The 13,519-nt window shown below is 44.6% G+C and overlaps 1 protein-coding gene across 1 annotated transcript in view; it reads right to left on the bottom strand.

Moving 5' to 3' along the window:
• Window positions 1–13,519, bottom strand: part of LOC118380388 (netrin receptor DCC-like) — a 689,822-nt gene that overhangs the window by 106,855 nt on the left and 569,448 nt on the right. The window contains exon 22 of the mRNA XM_052526014.1: window positions 308–373. Coding sequence (XP_052381974.1) covers window positions 308–373 — 66 coding nt within the window. The remainder of the gene's footprint in view (window positions 1–307; window positions 374–13,519) is intronic.

Below are 13,519 nucleotides of genomic sequence, written 5' to 3' on the forward strand. Positions count from 1 at the left end.
TAGGTGATGTCACAGTAGGGAGCCGTTTCCAGGTCTGGGAACAGAGAGACTAAGTGATGTCACAGTAGGGAGCCGTTTCCTGTGAAATCAACTAGTTTTCCCAGACCTTGTGCATGGCACAACAGAACCAAAATATAACCCACCCACTCACATGACACTCCTGACAGGCTAAAAACCAGTAATCAAAGTATTTGAAAGATGTGGAATAGTATTTGAACCCAGGTCTAGTATAGTTAACTCTGAAAACAGCACAGGGCGGTAACACTTTTACAATAGGGAGCAGTTAAGGCTGTGTGGGGGTGCTTACCGTTCAAACTGCTCCTATCAATCAGGTTGTTGTCAGAAGGCCAGTAGCCGCCATCTCCATGGCGACCTGTACAACAGAAAAAGGAGTGGGGGTGAGCAGGGATAGAGAGAGAGAGAGAGAGAGAGAGAGAGAGAGAGAGAGAGAGAGAGAGAGAGAGAGAGAGAGAGAGAGAGAGAGAGAGAGAGAGAGAGGAGGGGAAGGAGAGAGAGAGAGAGAGATGTGGGGAGAGAGAGAGAAGAGAGAGAGAGGAGAGAGAGAGGAGGGGAAGGGAGAGAGAGAGCAGGGAAAGGGAGACAGAGAGAAGGGAGAGAGAGCAGCGGAAGGGAGAGAGATCGAGATGTGGGAGGGAGAGAGAGAGAGAGCAGGGAGAGAGCGAGAGCAGGGAGAGAGAGAGAGCAGGGGAAGGGAGAGAGAGAGCAGGGGAAGGTAGAGAGAGCAGGGGAATTGAGAGAGAGCAGGGGAAGGGAGAGATAGCAAGGGAAGGGAGAGAGAGAGAGAGAGCAGGGAGAGAGAAAGAGCAGGGGAAGGGAGAGAGAGCAGGGGAAGGGAGAGAGAGCAAGGGAAGGGAGAGAGAGAGCATGGGAAGGGAGAGAGAGAGCATGGGAAGGGAGAGAGGGAGCATGGGAATTGAGAGAGAGCAGGGGAAGGAGAGAGAGAGCAGGGGAAGGGGAGAGAGAGCAGGGGAAGGGAGAGAGAGCAGGGGAAGGGAGAGAGAGAGCAGGGGAAGGGAGAGAGAGCAGGGGAAGGGAGAGAGGAGGGAAGGGAGAGAGAGAGCAGGGGAAGGGAGAGAGAGCAGGGGAAGGGAGAGAGAGAGCAGGGGAAGGGAGAGAGAGAGCAGGGGAAGGGAGAGAGAGCATGGGAATTGAGAGAGAGCATGGGAAGGGAGAGAGAGCAGGGGAAGGGAGAGAGAGAGCATGGGAATTGAGAGAGAGCATGGGAAGGGAGAGAGAGAGCAGGGGAAGGGAGAGAGAGCAGGGGAAGGGAGAGAGAGAGCAGGGGAAGGGAGAGAGAGAGCAGGGGAAGGGAGAGAGAGAGGGGAAGGGAGAGAGGAGGGGAAGGGAATGAGAGAGCAGGGGAAGGGAGAGAGAGCAGGGGAAGGGAGAGAGAGAGCAGGGGAAGGGAGAGAGAGCAGGGGAAGGGAGAGAGAGCAGGGGAAGGGAGAGAGGAGGGGAAGGGAGAGAGAGCAGGGGAAGGGAGAGAGAGCAGGGGAAGGGAGAGAGGAGGGGAAGGGAGAGAGAGAGCAGGGGAAGGGAGAGAGAGCAGGGGAAGGGAGAGAGAGCAGGGGAAGGGAGAGAGGAGGGGAAGGGAGAGAGAGAGCAGGGGAAGGGAGAGAGAGCAGGGGAAGGGAGAGAGAGAGCAGGGGAAGGGAGAGAGAGAGCAGGGGAAGGGAGAGAGAGCAGGGGAAGGGAGAGAGAGCAGGGGAAGGGAGAGAGAGCAGGGGAAGGGAGAGAGAGCAGGGGAAGGGAGAGAGAGCAGGGGAAGGGAGAGAGAGCAGGGGAAGGGAGAGAGAGCAGGGGAAGGGAGAGAGAGAGAGCACAGGAAGAACAGAAGAATGCTATTATATTTCCGTGTTCAAACTTGAGTATTTAGAGAGAAGAAAATAACATTTTAAGAATACATTATTTTCTTTGACTCAACTATGACACAGTGTATGAAATGTAACATTAGCCTAAACGGCAATCCAGAGATAGAATATAGTGTTGGAGTGGTCTGAGTGTCTGTAGAATAGCCTGCATTGTACATCTCATTATACATTCATAAGTGCCAACCAATAATGGGCAATTGGAAACTGTTGTGTTTGAGAGCAGGAGAGAATTCAGAGCTGGCCTTCTCCCCAACCTCCACAACAGAGAGAGATAGGAGACAAGGAGACAGGAGACAAGGTGAGAGATACACAAAGAGAGAGGGAGAGCGATAGAGAGACAGGAGAGAGACTAGTAGAGAGGGAGAGAGAGAGAGAGAGAGAGAGACAGGAGAGAGACAAGGAGAGAGACGAGAGACACAAAGAGAGAGGGAAAGAGAGAGAGAGACAGGAGAGAGACAAGGAGAGAGGGGAGAGATCGAGAGACAGGAGAGAGACACAAAGAGAGGGAGAGAGATAGAGAGACAGGAGAGAGACAAGGAGAGAGACAAGGAGAGAGACACAAAGAGAGAGGGAGAGATATAGAGAGACAGGAGAGAGACAAGGAGAGAGACAAGGAGAGAGACACAAAGAGAGGGAGAGAGACAAGGAGAGAGAGACACAAAGAGAGAGGGAGAGAGACATGGAGAGAGGAAGAGAAAGGAGAAAGACAAAGAGAAAGACAAAGAGAGACACACAAAGAGAGGGAGAGAGACATGGAGAGAGGAAGAGAAAGGAGAAAGACAAAGAGAAAGACAAAGAGAGACAGGAGAGAGACCAGAGAGAGACACAAAGAGAGAGGGAGAGAGACAAGGAGAGAGGGAGAGAGATCATGTCAATTCACCGGGCTTTATTGGCATGGGAAACATATGTGAACATTGCCAAAGAAATGTATCTCTCTCCAAAACCCTCTCAATTTGTCCCTCTCTCTCAATTCAATTCAAGGGGCTTATTGGCATGGGAAACATGTTAACATTGCCAAAGCAAGTGAGGTAGATAATACACTCTCTGTATCTATCCCTCTCTCTAACCACCCCCACACACACAGATCACTAAACTACACTATACTACAGACCACTATACTATACACATTACACTACAATATAATACATACAGTTGAAGTCAGAAGTTTACGTACATCTGGTGTCATTAAAACTCATTTTTCAACCACTCCACAAATTTCTTGTTAACAAACTATATAATATAATAATATATAATAATAATAATATATGCCATTTAGCAGACGCTTTTATCCAAAGCGACTTACAGTCATGTGTGCATACATTCTACGTATGGGTGGTCCCGGGAATCGAACCCACTAACCTGGTGTTACAAGCGCCATGCTCTACCAACTGAGCTACAGAAGGACCGCCAAACTATAGTTTTGGCACGTCGGTTAAGCCATCTTTTCGGTTAGGACAATGTCAGGACAATTTTTCCAACAATTGTTTACAGACATATTATTTCACTTATAATTCACTGTATCACAATTCCAGTGGGTCAGAAGTTTACATACACTAAGTTGACTGTGCCTTTAAACAGCTTGGAAAATTCCAGAAAATGATGTCATGGCTTTAGAAGCTTCTGATAGGCTAATTGACATAATTTGAGTCAATTGAAGGTGTACCTGTGGATGTATTTCAAGGCCTACCTTCAAACTCAGTGCCTCTTTGCTTGACATCATGGGAAAATCAAAAGAAATCAGCCAAGACCTCAGAAAAAAAATTGTAGACCTCCACAAGTCTGGTTCATCCTTGGGAGCAATTTCCAAACCTCTGAAGGTCCCACGTTCATCTGTACAAACAATAGTACGCAACTATAAACACCATGGGACCACGCAGCCGTCATACCGCTCAGGAAGGAGACGCGTTCTGTCTCCTAGAGATTAACGTACTTTGGGTTTGAAACCGTGAAGCACGGGGGTGGCAGCGCTTTATTGCAGGAGGGACTGGTGCACTTCACGAAATAGATGGCATCATGAGGGAGGAAAATGATGTGGACATATTGAAGCAACATCTCAAGACATCAGTCAGGAAGTTAAAGCTTGGTCGCAAATGGGTCTTCCAAACGGACAATGAACCCAAGCATACTTCCAAAGTTGTGGCAAAATGGCAACAAAGTCAAGGTAGTGGATTGGCCATCACAAAGCCCTGACCTCAATACCCCCCAAAGAAAAGCATGTGCGAGCAAGGTTCTTACAAAACTGACTCCGTTACACCAGATCTGTCAGGAGGAATGGGCGAAATTCACCCAACTTATTGTGGGAAGCTTGTGGAAGGCTACCTGAAACACTTGACCCACGTTAAACTATTTAAAAGGCAATGCAACCAAATACTAATTGAGTGTATGTAAACTTCTGACCCACTGGGAAAGTGATGAAAGAAATTAAAGCTGAAATAAATAATGATCTCTACTATTATTCTGACATTTCACATTCTTAAAATAAAGTGGTGATCCTAACTGACCTAAGACAGGGAATTTTTACGAGAATTAAATGTCAGGAATTGTGAAAACTGAGTTTAAATGTACTTGGCTAAGATGTATGAAGTATATAGTATACTGTACTACATACCACTATACTATAGTATACTATGCTACAGACTACAGACTATAGTATACTATGCTGTAGGCCACTATGCTATACTATAGTATACTATGCTACAGACCACTATGCTATAGTATACTATGCTACAGACCACTATACTATAGTATACTATGCTACAGACCACTATACTATAGTATACTATGCTACAGACCACTATACTATAGTACACTATGCTGAAGGCCACTATTCCATACTATAGTATACTATACTACAGACCACCACACTATAGACCACTGTATGATATGATAGTACACTATTCTGTAGGCCACTATACTATAGAATAGTATACTATGTCACAGACCACTATACTATACTATACTATAGTCTGTCACAGACCACTATACTAAACTATAGTATACTATGCTACATATCAATATACTATAGCATACTATGCTCAGACCTCAATAATATACTATTGTATACTATACCACTATACTATACTATGCCACAAACCACTATAATATGGTATACTATGCTGTAGGCCACTATACTATATTATAGTATACTATACTACAAACCTCTATACTATACCATGGTATACTATGCTACAGACCACTATACTATACTATAGCATAGTATACTATACTACAGACCAATATACTATACCGTAGTATACTATACTACAGTATACTATGCTACAGCCCACTATACTATATTATAGCATACTATACCGCAGACCACTATACTATACCATGGTATACTATACTACAGACCACTATACTATAGTATACTATACTACAGACCACTATACTATAATATAGTATACCATACTACAGACCACTATACTATAGCATACTATGCCATTAACCATACTATAGTATACTATACTACAGCCCACTATACTATATTATAGTGTACTATGCTACAGACCACTATACTATACTATAGTATACTATTCTACAGACCACTATACTATAATATAGTATACCATACTACAGACCACTATACTATAGCATACTATGCCACTAACCATACTATAGTATACTATACTACAGCCCACTATACTATATTATAGTATACTATACAACAGACCACTATACTATTCTATGCCACTATACCATTCTATAGTATACTATGCTACATACCACTATACTATATTATAGTGTACTATGCTACAGACCACTATACTATACTATAGTATACTATACTACAGACCACTATACTATAATATAGTATACCATACTACAGGCCACTATACTATACCACAGTACGCAATGCCACAGACCACCATACTATAGTATACTATACTACAGACCACTATACTATGCTGTACCACAGACCACTATACTATACTATAGTATACTATACTACAGACCACTATACTATAGTATACTATACTATACTACACTTCTTTTTCTTACATTTTGTCCCCTTAAATAGCAGAGGAGGAAGAGCAGATGAATGAAAGATGGATTCATAAAAGACATGACTAGAACTGATTAGGACTTCCGGCTCCCCTTCCCGTTCGGGCGGTGCTCGGCAGTCGTCTTGGCCCGGCCTACTAGATGCCACCGAAGGTGGCTCCCCTTCCCGTTCGGGAGGTGCTCGGCGGTTGTCATCGCCCGGCCTACTAGCTGCCACCGAAGGTTGCTCCCCTTCCCTTTCGGGCGGTGCTCGGCAGTCGTCTTGGCCCGGCCTAATAGCTGCCACCGAAGGTTGCTCCCCTTCCCTTTCGGGCGGTGCTCGGCAGTCGTCTTGGCCCGGCCTAATAGCTGCCATCGAAGGTTGCTCCCCTTCCCGTTCGGGCGGTGCTCGGCAGTCGTCTTGGCCCGGCCTACTAGCTGCCACCGAAGGTTGCTCCCCTTCCCGTTTGGGCGGTGCTCGGCAGTCATCTTGGCCCGGCCTACTAGCTGCCACCGAAGGTTGGGGTATAATTACTTTCGCTGCCTGCTAGTCTTTGTGCTTGTTTTCTGTGGTTACGTTATTTAGGCGTGCGTGTCTGCACCACGGGGTTTTCTTTTCAGGGACTCTAAATCACATTCTAGAACAGGGACTCTAAATCACATTCTAGAACAGGGACTCTAAATCACATTCCAGAGCAGGGACTCTAAATCCAATTCTAGAACAGGGACTCTAAATCCAATTCTAGAGCAGGGACTCTAAAACACATTCTAGAACAGGGACTCGAAATCACATTCTAGAACATGGACTCTAAATCACACTCAAGAAGAAGGACTCTGCACCACGGGGTTTTCTTTTCTCACGGTAGTTGTGCCGTTTTGGTATGAGTTGAGGAATAGAGGTTTCTGCCTCGTGTATAGCGTTTATTTCCCTGTGTATGTGGCGACCTCGTTTGGGCGTGTTTTCAGTCCCATGTTTGGAGTTGAGTTGGGACTGCTCCTGATTCCTGCACCTCCCTCCATTAGGAGCCACGTAACATAATGATGCTATATAAAATATATATATATTTCCTCCAGAATTTAAATGAACAGCACTAATTCCTATGATGACTGATGAATCAAATGATTGATTATTGAAAAGCGGCACGACTCCAAGTGCAAAACAAAACCAAATGAATGACTGCAGGAAGATACTTTGCCAAACAAACTACACTATGAGACGAGGCTTTCTGTGTGTTAGAACCACTGACTGTGCTCTATGAGACGAGGCTTTCTGTGTGTTAGAACCACTGACTGTGCTCTATGAGACGAGGCTTTCTGTGTGTTAGAACCACTGACTGTGCTCTATGAGACTAGGCTTTCTGTGTGTTAGAACCACTGACTGTGCTCTATGAGACGAGGCTTTCTGTGTGTTAGAACCACTGACTGTGCTCTATGAGACTAGGCTTTCTGTGTGTTAGAACCACTGACTGTGCATTATGAGACTAGGCTTTCTGTGTGTTAGAACCACTGACTGTGCTCTATGAGACTAGGCTTTCTGTGTGTTAGAACCACTGACTGTGCTCTATGAGACTAGGCTTTCTGTGTGTTAGAACCACTGACTGTGCTCTATGAGACTAGGCTTTCTGTGTGTTAGAACCACTGACTGTGCTCTATGAGACTAGGCTTTCTGTGTGTTAGAACCACTGACTGTGCTCTATCAGACTAGGCTTTCTGTGTCTTAGAACCACTGACTCTGCTCTATGAGACTAGGCTTTCTGTGTGTTAGAACCACTGACTGTGCTTAAAGCAGGGACTCATTCTAGAACAGGGACTCTAAAACACATTCTAGAACAGCGACTCTAAATCACACTATAGAACATGGACTCTAAATCACATTATAGAACATGGACTCTAAATCACACTATAGAACAGGGACTCTAAATCACATTATAGAACATGGACTCTAAATCACATTATAGAACATGGACTATAAATCATATTATAGAACATGGACTCTAAATCACATTATATAACTGGGACTCTAAATCACATTATAGAACAGGGACTCTAAATCAAATTATAGAACAGGGACTCTAAATCACTTTATAGAACGGGGACTCTAAATCACATTCTAGAACAGGGACTCTAAATCACATTCTAGAACAGGGACTCTAAATCACATTATATAACAGGGACTCTAAATCACATTCTAGAACAGGGACTCTAAATCACATTCTAGAACATGGACTCTAAATCACACTATAGAACAGGGACTCTAAATCACATTATAGAACATGGACTCTAAATCACATTATAGAACATGGACTATAAATCATATTATAGAACATGGACTCTAAATCACATTATATAACTGGGACTCTAAATCACATTATAGAACAGGGACTCTAAATCAAATTATAGAACAGGGACTCTAAATCACTTTATAGAACAGGGACTCTAAATCACATTCTAGAACAGGGACTCTAAATCACATTCTAGAACAGGGACTCTAAATCACATTCTAGAACAGGGACTCTAAATCACATTCTAGAACAGGGACTCTAAATCACATTCTAGAACAGGGACTCTAAATCACATTATAGAACAGGGACTCTAAATCACATTATAGAACAGGGACTCTAAATCACATTATAGAACAGGGACTCTAAATCACATTCTAGAACAGGGACTCTAAATCACATTATAGAACAGGGACTCTAAATTACATACTAGAACAGGGACTCTAAATCACATTCTAGAACGGGGACTCTAAATCACATTCTAGAACAGGGACTCTAAATCACATTCTAGAACAGGGACTCTAAATCACATTATAGAACATGGACTCTAAATCACATTATAGAACGAGGACTCTAAATCGCATTATAGAACAGGGACTCTAAATCACATTCTAGAACAGGGACTCTAAATCACATTATAGAACAGGGGCTCTAAATTGCATACTAGAACAGGGACTCTAAATTGCATACTAGAACAGGGACTCTAAATCACATTATAGAACAGGGACTCTAAATCACATTCTAGAACAGGGACTCTAAATCACATTATAGAACAGGGACTCTAAATTGCATACTAGAACAGGGACTCTAAATCACTTTATAGAACAGGGACTCTAATTCACATTCTAGAACAGGGACTCTAAATCACATTCTAGAACACATTCAAAGTCATTCATTATCTCACTGATCTATGCGAGTCCTTTCCCCAATCGGTCCATTTCTGTTGGCACTGAGCCTGTCTGTGCTATATGAACCGTAGCCCACAGCTATGGGCAGACAGGCAGACAGAGACACGAGAGACACAGAGAAAGAGAGAGACAGACAAAAAGAGAGACAGAGAAAGAGACATGAGATAGAGGAGAGAGAACACAGGATCTGCAGGAAGGATTGCTAGGTCTTCTCTTACCCTTACCATGAACCTGTGGTGGCTGTGAAAGAGTGACCACAGGAAAGTAGAACACATTGTGTTAGAACCCAAACTAGAAAAGGGGCAGTGGGCGAGACCTCAATCCAGCTTCACCCAGGACCCTTATTTAATCTATCTATCTTATCTATATCTGCTGTGTCTGCCTCGTGTCACCCAGAACCCTTATCTATCTGCTGTGTCTGCCTCGTGTCACCCAGGACCCTTATCTATCTGCTGTGTCTGCCTCGTGTCACCCAGGACCCTTATCTATCTGCTGTGTCTGCCTCGTGTCACCCAGGACCCTTATCTATCTGCTGTGTCTGCCTCGTGTCACCCAGAACCCTTATCTATCTGCTGTGTCTGCCTCGTGTCACCCAGAACCCTTATCTATCTGCTGTTTCTGCCTCGTGTCACCCAGGACCCTTATCTATCTGCTGTGTCTGCCTCGTGTCACCCAGGACCCTTATCTATCTGCTGTGTCTGCCTCGTGTCACCCAGAACCCTTATCTATCTGCTGTGTCTGCCTCGTGTCACCCAGAACCCTTATCTATCTGCTGTGTCTGCCTCGTGTCACCCAGGACCCTTATCTATCTGCTGTTTCTGCCTCGTGTCACCCAGGACCCTTATCTATCTGCTGTGTCTGCCTCGTGTCACCCAGAACCCTTATCTATCTGCTGTGTCTGCCTCGTGTCACCCAGAACCCTTATCTATCTGCTGTGTCTGCCTTGTGTCACCCAGGACCCTTATCTATCTGCTGTTTCTGCCTCGTGTCACCCAGAACCCTTATCTATCTACTGTCTGCCTCGTGTCACCCAGCACCCTTATATATCTGCTGTTTCTGCCTCGTGTCACCCAGGACCCTTATCTATCTGCTGTGTCTCCCTCGTGTCACCCAGAACCCTTATCTATCTGCTGTGTCTGCCTCGTGTCACCCAGGACCCTTATCTATCTGCTGTGTCTGCCTCGTGTCACCCAGAACCCTTATCTATCTGCTGTTTCTGCCTCGTGTCACCCAGGACCCTTATCTATCTGCTGTTTCTGCCTTGTGTCACCCAGAACCCTTATCTATCTGCTGTTTCTGCCTTGTGTCACCCAGCACCCTTATCTATCTGCTGTTTCTGCCTCGTGTCACCCAGGACCCTTATCTATCTGCTGTTTCTGCCTCTTTGTCACCCAGGACCCTTATCTATCTGCTGTGTCTCCCTCGTGTCACCCAGAACCCTTATCTATCTGCTGTGTCTGCCTCGTGTCACCCAGGACCCTTATCTATCTGCTGTTTCTGCCTCGTGTCACCCAGACCCCTTATCTATCTGCTGTGTCTGCATCGTGTCACCCAGAACCCTTATCTATCTGCTGTTTCTGCCTCGTGTCACCCAGGACCATCTCTCTTTCTGCTCTTTAATGTTCTTTCATGGAGGAGGAAAGAAAGAGAGGCATCAGTTACAGCTATTCTGATGCTAACGGTGAAGGCATCAGTTACAGCTATTCTGATGCTAATGGAGAGACATCAGTTACAGCTATTCTGATGCTAACGGAGAGGCATCAGTTACAACTATTCTGATGCTAACGGAGAGGCATCAGTTACAGCTATTCTGATGCTAACGGAGAGACATCAGTTACAGCTATTCTGATGCTAACGGAGAGGCACCAGTTACAACTATTCTGATGCTAACGGAGAGGCATCAGTTACAACTATTCTGATGCTAACGGAGAGGCATCAGTTACAACTATTCTGATGCTAACGGAGAGGCATCAGTTACAACTATTCTGATGCTAACGGAGAGGCATCAGTTACAGCTATTCTGATGCTAACGGAGAGGCATCAGTTACAGCTATTCTGATGCTAACGGAGAGGCATCAGTTACAGCTATTCTGATGCTAACGGAGAGGCATCAGTTACAACTATTCTGATGCTAACGGAGAGGCATCAGTTACAGCTATTCTGATGCTAACGGAGAGGCATCAGTTACAACTATTCTGATGCTAACGGAGAGGCATCAGTTACAACTATTCTGATGCTAACGGAGAGGCATCAGTTACAACTATTCTGATGCTAACGGAGAGGCATCAGTTACAACTATTCTGATGCTAACGGAGAGGCATCAGTTACAGCTATTCTGATGCTAACGGAGAGGCATCAGTTACAGCTATTCTGATGCTAACGGAGAGACATCAGTTACAGCTATTCTGATGCTAACGGAGAGGCACCAGTTACAACTATTCTGATGCTAACGGAGAAGGCATCAGTTACAGCTATTCTGATGCTAACGGAGAGGCATCAGTTACAACTATTCTGATGCTAACGGAGAGGCATCAGTTACAACTATTCTGATGCTAACGGAGAGACATCAGTTACAGCTATTCTGATGCTAACGGAGAGGCACCAGTTACAACTATTCTGATGCTAACGGAGAAGGCATCAGTTACAGCTATTCTGATGCTAACGGAGAGGCATCAGTTACAACTATTCTGATGCTAATGGAGAGGCATCAGTTACAACTATTCTGATGCTAATTCGGAGAGGCATCAGTTACAACTATTCTGATGCTAACGGAGAGGCATCAGTTACAACTATTCTGATGCTAACGGAGAGGCATCAGTTACAACTATTCTGATGCTAACGGAGAGGCATCAGTTACAACTATTCTGATGCTAACGGAGAGGCATCAGTTACAGCTATTCTGATGCTAACGGAGAGGCATCAGTTACAACTATTCTGATGCTAACGGAGAGGCATCAGTTACAACTATTCTGATGCTAACGGAGAGGCATCAGTTACAACTATTCTGATGCTAACGGAGAGGCATCAGTTACAACTATTCTGATGCTAACGGAGAGGCATCAGTTGCAACTATTCTGATGCTAACGGAGAGGCATCAGTTACAACTATTCTGATGCTAACGGAGAGGCATCAGTTACAACTATTCTGATGCTAACGGAGAGGCATCAGTTACAACTATTCTGATGCTAACGGAGAGGCATCAGTTACAACTATTCTGATGCTAACGGAGAGGCATCAGTTACAACTATTCTGATGCTAACGGAGAGGCATCAGTTACAACTATTCTGATGCTAACGGAGAGGCATCAGTTACAACTATTCTGATGCTAACGGAGAGGCATCAGTTACAACTATTCTGATGCTAACGGAGAGGCATCAGTTACAACTATTCTGATGCTAACGGAGAGGCATCAGTTACAACTATTCTGATGCTAACGGAGAGGCATCAGTTACAACTATTCTGATGCTAACGGAGAGGCATCAGTTACAACTATTCTGATGCTAATGGAGAGGCATCAGTTACAGCTATTCTGATGCTAATGGAGAGGCATCAGTTACAGCTATTCTGATGCTAACGGAGAGGCATCAGTTACAACTATTCTGATGCTAACGGAGAGGCATCAGTTACAACTATTCTGATGCTAACGGAGAGGCATCAGTTACAGCTATTCTGATGCTAACGGAGAGGCACCAGTTACAACTATTCTGATGCTAACGGAGAAGGCATCAGTTACAGCTATTCTGATGCTAACGGAGAGGCATCAGTTACAACTATTCTGATGCTAACAGAGAGGCATCAGTTACAACTATTCTGATGCTAACGGAGAGGCATCAGTTACAACTATTCTGATGCTAACGGAGAGGCATCAGTTACAGCTATTCTGATGCTAACGGAGAGGCATCAGTTACAACTATTCTGATGCTAACGGAGAGGCATCAGTTACAACTATTCTGATGCTAACGGAGAGGCATCAGTTACAGCTATTCTGATGCTAACGGAGAAGGCATCAGTTACAGCTATTCTGATGCTAACGGAGAAGGCATCAGTTACAACTATTCTGATGCTAACGGAGAGGCACCAGTTACAACTATTCTGATGCTAACGGAGAGGCATCAGTTACAGCTATTCTGATGCTAACGGAGAGGCATCAGTTACAACTATTCTGATGCTAACGGAGAGGCATCAGTTACAACTATTCTGATGCTAACGGAGAGGCATCAGTTACAACTATTCTGATGCTAATGGAGAGGCATCAGTTACAACTATTCTGATGCTAACGGAGAGGCATCAGTTACAACTATTCTGATGCTAACGGAGAGGCATCAGTTACAACTATTCTGATGCTAACGGAGAGGCATCAGTTACAGCTATTCTGATGCTAACGGAGAGGCATCAGTTGCAACTATTCTGATGCTAACGGAGAGGCATCAGTTACAACTATTCTGATGCTAACGGA

The sequence above is a fragment of the Oncorhynchus keta genome, chromosome 9 (assembly GCF_023373465.1).
Source record: "Oncorhynchus keta strain PuntledgeMale-10-30-2019 chromosome 9, Oket_V2, whole genome shotgun sequence".
Classification (NCBI taxonomy): domain Eukaryota; kingdom Metazoa; phylum Chordata; class Actinopteri; order Salmoniformes; family Salmonidae; genus Oncorhynchus; species Oncorhynchus keta.